The sequence below is a fragment of the Barbatula barbatula genome (assembly GCF_947034865.1).
Source record: "Barbatula barbatula genome assembly, chromosome: 24".
Taxonomy (NCBI): Eukaryota; Metazoa; Chordata; class Actinopteri; order Cypriniformes; family Nemacheilidae; genus Barbatula; species Barbatula barbatula.
The window spans coordinates 8,093,193-8,100,899 of NC_136787.1; the positions used below are offsets into that span (position 1 = coordinate 8,093,193).

Sequence of the window (7,707 nt, forward strand, 5' to 3'; positions counted from 1 at the left end):
GAGTTCAAAAACAAGAAAATATATATTCATAATACACATAAAACGTAGATAAGATTGAACATTATAGTATTACACGCAGTATATTGCTCAAACAATACAAACTATTTTACTGTAATGTCCTTAAATAATGAGTCTCTCTCTCTTGCTCGCTCTGTACAGTATTCTCGGGAACGAGGATGGCCCTGATTGTTATGAGCTTCAGGTGTGTGTGAAGGACTACTGTTTCGGCCGCGCCGATCGCATAGTCGGCATTGCGGTCGTTCAGCTGCGAGACGTGACTCCGAGGGCCAGCTGCGCCTGCTGGTGTCCTCTGGGCGCACGGATACACATCGACGAAACAGGCCTCACCATCATGCGCATCCTCTCCCAGCGATCAGGTGATGAGGTGGCCAAAGAGTTTGTGAAACTCAAATCAGAGACCCGCTCGGCTGAAGAGGGGAGTTGAGAAAGACCCCTGACGACAAGACTGAGACTAACTGCGTCCAAAATTAAATGCCCACCCGAAGGAACGTATCTACATCCTTACTGGAATTTGACAGCCACTGACACCCCCAAAGGTTTCCTGTGGCACCAGATGAGGCCGAGTGACGTGTTTTTTTTTCATGAAGGACTGTGGTCTTTATTTCATATTAACTTAAAACGATTAAACCATATTCTGACACTGTATTTAATTTATTGGGAACTAAAGCAAAGCTGTGATTTGTGTAGGTGCAATGTCATGTCAGGTACATAAAACAGGGACTCGTTGAACATTTTTTGCTTCAACCAACCAAACTGCGATTATTCACAAATGTCGCATTTGAGAATGGATCTCCAATCAGTTGGTGGTGCTGTAAGTAGCTAGCACCTTTCGTAGAGTAAAGATTCATCTCATGTCGTCCTATCATTGCCTTATTTAATTGATGCTGTGAACATGTCACGTAAAAGCGAAAATGTTTGGGATTGTTGGGGCCCTTAAAACAGTTTAGGTTGTTACATCACTCTGTGTCATTTAGTTATTCTTTGAATGAATGAAAATAATCATATAGTGCAAAAACATTCACACCGTGAAGCATATGCATTTCATACACCGTTTCCAAACCGGGTTGCATGCGACGTGTCCACCAGTGCCTTTTTTAGGCTTAGTGACCGCTCAGATTTTAGGCTAAGTGACCGCTCAGATCTGTACAGTTTATATAATTATGTTCACCGTTCATTTTAAATGTAGAGCGGTTCTTCCTGTAAAACCAGTTTGACCAGCAGGTGGCGTTAACATCTTCAAGCTCAAAGGTGCACCTTGTCTCACTTACTTTTTTCTGCTGAAATGACAGCACAGGTTCACCCGCATCGCTATTGGACAGTATTGAAGCTATTATTTTCATGATTTAGCTGTGTATGTGTAGATCTGTGAACACTTTTTTATGTTTGTTTTTCTGTATTGTTGTATATTCACTGCAAGGGCTGTTAAATAGCTTCAACATATTTTAGAGAGAGATTATATAAATGAGATGTTAATAAAGCCATTTAATACACTTACATTATCTTTTAAAAATCAAAATGTGACTAAATCTATATCACTTTGAAGAGGCCTTATTTGATTATTTCTGATGTTTCCTATTTAAGTTATTTTAACCTCTTCTGTTTAAGTGATTTAAGTGTTTTCCTCTTATTCCTTATCTTAAGTAAAGACAAAATTGTGACTTTTGTGAAGTTTTTCTATTTTATTCATTTTACTGTGAGAGGGGTTTAACTGTTCCTCTTTGACTGACGTTTCTTCTGTTAAGGACTTTTGCACTGTGTTTTGTTTTCCACAAACCTGTGAAAATCGGAGGGGAAAAAAAGGGTAGCCCTCAGTTGTTGCCTGTGCAAAAAAGTCTCATCTTGTGTTGTGTGTTCAAATTTCAACGTTGTATTTTCACAAAAACACTGCCAATGTTAACTGTCACCGTCTGTTGATATTGCCAATCATTATTATTAATTTCTCCACATTTCGTAGTCCGTGTCACTATATCACTTTTAATACTGTTGAGTACTGTTACTGTACTGTTGTTTTAGACCAGCAGTGTTTGGGGAAACTATCACTCTCTGTAATATAACGTTCCTTGTGCCAACTTGTGGAAGTTCTCACATTTATAGTTTGTACATTTTTTATTCAACAATATTCAACAAATTTACCCATGTACAGGACTGAATAGATTTATTTCACATTTTTTAAAGTTTTATTGGTATTGTATACAGTCACTGATGAAAAATGTGTTATTAAAATGTGTCTGTGTGCACTCCAACAAATTAATTTATACATAAAGTGTCTTAAACATGTGTTTTGAGTCGGCTTGTTTTTTTTAAAGGAGCAATGTGACGATTTTAGTGACATCTAGTAGTGTGGTTGTGGATTGCAAGCAACGGCTCATTCCACCCCCTTCCTTTTGAAGCACTACAGTGGCTCTCACAAGACTAAGACGTGGTCATGTTTTCACTTCTTTGCCGAAGGAGATAACGTATGCCCGAAACGTGCTCTGTAGAGCAGTTTAGGGCTACTGTAGAACCAGCATGGAGAATTCCATGAAAGGGGACCCGTGGTGTATCTAGATACAAACAGCTCATTCTAAGGTAATAAAAACATAACGCTAACACCTGTGAAGACATTGTAGTTACGTATGTATATTATGAGTGCTTTCATTTCAGTCCAAATGGAGATTTGAAATGTAGTGCACAGGTTGGTACATTATGTCTTTGTTAAAGCATTGGTCTCTATGTTTTGTGTGGCAGTACGCTGGTGTAATTTTATATTTAACATCTCCATTTTTCATTTACAGTTCAGCTTTAAACAGACATGCAGGTCAGTAACCTGTACACTGCAAAAATATATATCTTATTTAGTCTTTTTGTCTTGTTTTGCAGTAATAATAATATAAACATTTTCTTTGTTTAAAATGTCATTTTCTTGAGTATAAATTTCCATCCATCCATTTTCTTCCTCTTATCCGGGGCCGGGTCGCGGGGGCAGCAGTCTAAGCAGAGATGCCCAGACATCCCTCACCCTAGACACTTCCTCTAGCTCTTCCGGGGGGACACAGAGGCGTTCCCAGGCCAGCCAGGAGACAAAATCCCACCAGCGTGTCCTAGGTCTTCCCCGGGGTCTCCTCCCGGTCGGACGGGCCTGGGATACCTTCCGGGGAAGGCGTCCGGTAGGCATCCGTAACAGATGCCCAAGCCACCTCAACTGACCCCTCTCGATATGGAGGAGCAGCGGCTCTACTCCGAGCTCCTCCCGGGTGACCGAGCTTCTCACCCTATCTCTAAAGGATCGCCCAGCCACCCTGCAGAGGAAGCTCATTTCGGCCGCCTGTATCCGGGATCTTGTCCTTTCGGTCATGACCCAAAGCTCATGGCCATAGGTGAGAGTAGGAACGTAGATTGACCGGTAAATTGAGAGCTTCGCCTTGTGGCTTAGCTCTTTCTTCACCACGACAGACCGATACATCGACCGCATTACTGCAGAAGCTGCACCGATCCGTCTGTCAATCTCCCGTTCCATCCTTCCCTCAGTCGTGAACAAGACCCCAAGATACTTAAACTCCTCCACTTGAGGCAGGAACTCTCCACTAACCTGAAGTGGGCAAGCCACCCTTTTCCGACTGAGGACCATGGGCTCGGATTTGGAGGTACTGATTTTCATTCCAGCCGCTTCACACTCTGCTGTAAACCGTCCCAGTGCATGCTGAAGGTCCTGGTTTGAAGGGGCCAACACGACAACATCATCCGCAAATAGCAGAGACGAGATCGTGTGGTCCCCAAACCTGACACCCTCCGGCCCCTGGCCGCGCCTAGAAATTCTGTCCATAAAACTTACGAGCAGACCCGGTGACAAAGGGCAGCCCTGCCGGAGTCCGACATGCACTGGGAACAAGCCCGCCTTACTGCCGGCGATGTGAACCAAGCTCCTGCTTCGGTCGTACAGGGACCTGACAGCCCTTAGCAAAACACCACAGACCCCATTCTCCCTAAGTACCCTCCACAGGATGCTGCGAGGGACACAGTCGAATGCCTTCTCCAAATCCACAAAACACATGTGGATTGGTTGGGCAAACTCCCATGAAGCCTCCAGCACTCTGTAGAGGGTATAGAGCTGGTCCAGCGTTCCACGGCCCGGACGAAAACCACACTGTTCCTCCTGAATCCAAGGTTCTACTATCGGCCGTATTCTCCTTTCCAGTACCCTGGCATAGTCTTTCCCGGGAAGGCTGAGAAGTGTGATCCCCTATAGTTGGAACACACCCTCCGGACCCCCTTCTTAAAAAGAGGGACCACCACCCCGGTCTGCCATCCCAGAGGCACTATCCCCGACCGCCACGCGATGCTGCAGAGGCGTGTCAGCCAAGACAGCCCCACAACATCCAGAGACTTGAGGTACTCAGGGCGAATCTCATCCACCCCCGGAGCCTTGCCACCGAGGAGTTTCTTGACTACCTCAGTGACTTCGGCTTGGGTGATGGACGAGTCCACCTCTGAGACCTCAGCCTCTGCTTCCTCAATGGAAGACGTGACGGTGGGATTGAGGAGATCCTCGAAGTACTCCTTCCACCGTCCGACGACATCCCCAGTTGAGGTCAACAGCTTCCCACCGCCACTGTAAACAGCGTTGGTAGGGCACTGTTTCCCTCTCCTGAGGCGCCGGACGGTTTGCCAGAATCTCTTCGAGGCCAGTCGATAGTCCTTCTCCATGGCCTCACCAAACTCCTCCCAGGCCCGAGTTTTTGCCTCCACAACCACCCGGGCAGCAGTCCGCTTGACCTGCCGGTACCCGTCAGCTGCCTCAGGAGTCCCACAAGCCAACCAGGCCCGATAGGACTCCTTCTTCAGCTTGACGGTTAACCCTTACTTCCGGTGTCCACCACCGGGTTCGGGGATTCCTGCCTCGACAGGCACCGGAGACCTTACGGCCACAGCTCCGAGCGGCCGCTTCGACAATGGAGGTGGAGAACATGGTCCACTCGGACTCAATGTCTCCAGCGTCCCTCGGGATCCGGTTGAAGCTCTGCCGGAGGTGGGAGTTAAAGATCTCTCCGACAGGAGACTCGGACAGGCGTTCCCAGCATACCCTTACAGTACGTTTGGGTCTGCCGAGTCTGTCCAGCTTCCTCTCTCACCATCGGATCCAACTCACCACCAGGTGGTGATCAGTTGACAGCTCCGCCCCTCTCTTAACCCGAGTGTCCAAAACATATGGTCGCAGATCAGATGAATCGACCACAAAGTCGATCATCGACCTGCGGCCTAGGGTGTCCTGGTGCCACGTGCACTGATGGACACCCTTATGCTTGAACATGGTGTTCGTTATAGACAAACTGTGACTAGCACAGAAGTCTGTGATGGCTAAGGCCACACTTGTTTAGGTCAATTGACCAACGGTTCCTTTATATATTATTTCTTTAGGAGAAATTGGGTTTTTGTCTTTAATATTTGGTTTCCAAAAGTATTGTGTACGTTGCATGTTGTCTGTATGCGCGCATTGAACATCTGCTAGTGGGACAACATTTCAGTGTTAGAGTGCACGCTAGTGTTTGAATAATGACTACACAGATACGGGGTTAATATTCTTTATTTATATATTTATTTAATAGTTTAAACAATTATGTATCTTACCCCTGGTCCCGCCTGGTTCTGTGGCTGCAGCATGGAACAAAGGTTGTCTATTAAAGGGCGCGGCATTTCCTGATCACCATTATATCCTGGGCCAGGCATTATGGGAAATGTAGTTGGTACTACCCTATGGGGGGGATTGTTCATTTAAACTTCTCTGTTAGAGGTCATTCTTGTGTTTATTGTAACTATTTGCTTTGTTGCAAGTTATTCCATGTATATGGGGTTTGGTTTGTGTATATTATATATTTGTATTGAGTTTATTTACTGAACTGAGACCCCTGTAATTAGTAAATGGTTTAGCCCATGTGTTCAAATAGGGTTGAATTTCCTGTGGGGAGGAGCCCAGAGCCCATGCGGATGGTTCTACTGTTATAGTTTGTCTTTCCAATTTTATTTTGTTCTGTTTTTGTATACACCTGTGAATAGTGTGTTAGTTGGCGGTGAATAAAAGCCAATGTTTGAACTTTATATGAATGCCTCCTGAAAATTTGTGGCAGAACACCGCTCGGGTTCAGATCAGGGGGGCCGTTCCTCGCAATCACGCCCCTCCAGGTGTCACTGTCGTTGCCCACATGGGCGTTGAAGTCCCCCAGTAGGACGACGGAGTCCCCAGTCGGAGCACTTTCCAGCACCCCTCCCAGGGACTCCAAGAAGGTCGGGTACTCTGCACTGCCGTTCGGCCCGTAGGCACAAACAACAGTGAGAGACCTAACCCCGACCCGTAAGCGCAGGGAAACTACCCTTTCGTTCACCGGGGCAAACTCCAACACATGGCGGGAGAGCTGGGGGGCTATAAGCAAACCCACACCAGCCCGCCGCCTCTCACCATGGGCAACTCCAGAGTGGTGAAGTGTCCATCCTCTCTCGAGGAGTGTAGTTCCAGAGCCCAAGCCATGCGTAGAGGTGATCCCGACTATCTCTAGTCGGAACCTCTCAACTTCACGCACCATCTCAGGCTCCTTACCTGCCAGCGAGGTGACGTTCCACGTCCCTAGAGCTAGCTTCTGTATCCAGGGATCGGGCTGTCGAGGCACTCTCCTCCGACTGCCGCCCGATCCACTATGCACCGACCCCCTATGGTCCCTCCCGCACGTGGTGAGCCCACGGGAAGAAGTATAAATTTGAAAAATCAATTACATTTTTTTAAGGACTTATTCTTTTATGTAAGTGTTTTTCTTTTGTGTTCCGTTTGTTTATTGTTATGGTTATATTTGAAAAAGCAAATAAATGATAGAAAACATAAAAATGTAAGTTATTTAAATCAAGATATTAAGCCTTGTTTTGTGAAAAAAGTACTTGCCGCATGCTATTTAATATAATTAAATTTTATATAAGTTTAAGTGTATTTTTTAGGTTTAGATCATTTTTGTTATAAACATGACTTGAAATAATAAAATCATTAATCTATATATATTTAAATATATATTGGATAATTTTACTTATCAAACTTCTAGAATTTTGTTCAATATTTTTAAAATACAATGTTTTTTTGCACTGCAGACATTATATTTGTGGGTGTACTTGTACTTTTAAATGTCACAAAAGTATAGAGTTGTTTGGGTTTGCACATCAAACAAATTAAGGAGCGGTGCTACTGTGGGTGTTATGGGTTTGAATCCCATCATATCATTTGCTCTCTCTACTGACTGTATGAACAATATTGTCTATATTGACTGAGTGTACAATCATAAAAAACACTTTTTGATCTGACAACGATGATCCCTTGTCTCTGTATGTGCTCACTTTAGATGCTGAGTTTGGCCTGTAAATACTGTAATGTTTCATGCGACAGCAGTCTCTCATGGTTTTAAATGTTTGGTCCACGTCATTATCTCATCCAACAGCTTCCCTCTGCCAGCCCAAAGTCCAAAGATCAACCACTGTTTGCTCTCTCTCTCTCTCTCTCTCTCTCTCTCTCTCTCCCTGCACATACTACAATGTAAAATCCCTCCATTTCCTCCAAGCTTATCATCTCAGTTACTTTACCCTTTCCATCGGCCGAAACAGCAGCCTGTGACTCCTCCCAGTCCTGCACAGTGTCCACTCTTCTTAAGGGACCTTTACCTGTTCGCAAACCTTATC

General features: G+C 45.1%; 1 protein-coding gene across 1 annotated transcript in view; it reads left to right on the forward strand.

Annotated features, from left to right (window-relative positions):
- unc13bb (unc-13 homolog Bb (C. elegans)) overlaps positions 1-2,299 on the forward strand; it is a 73,049-nt gene extending 70,750 nt beyond the window's left edge. Inside the window, exon 39 of the mRNA XM_079448966.1 lies at positions 160-2,299. Within this exon, the coding sequence (XP_079305092.1) occupies positions 160-445 (286 nt within the window). The 3' untranslated portion in view covers positions 446-2,299. The remainder of the gene's footprint in view (positions 1-159) is intronic.
- Positions 2,300-7,707: the final 5,408 nt, after the last annotated feature.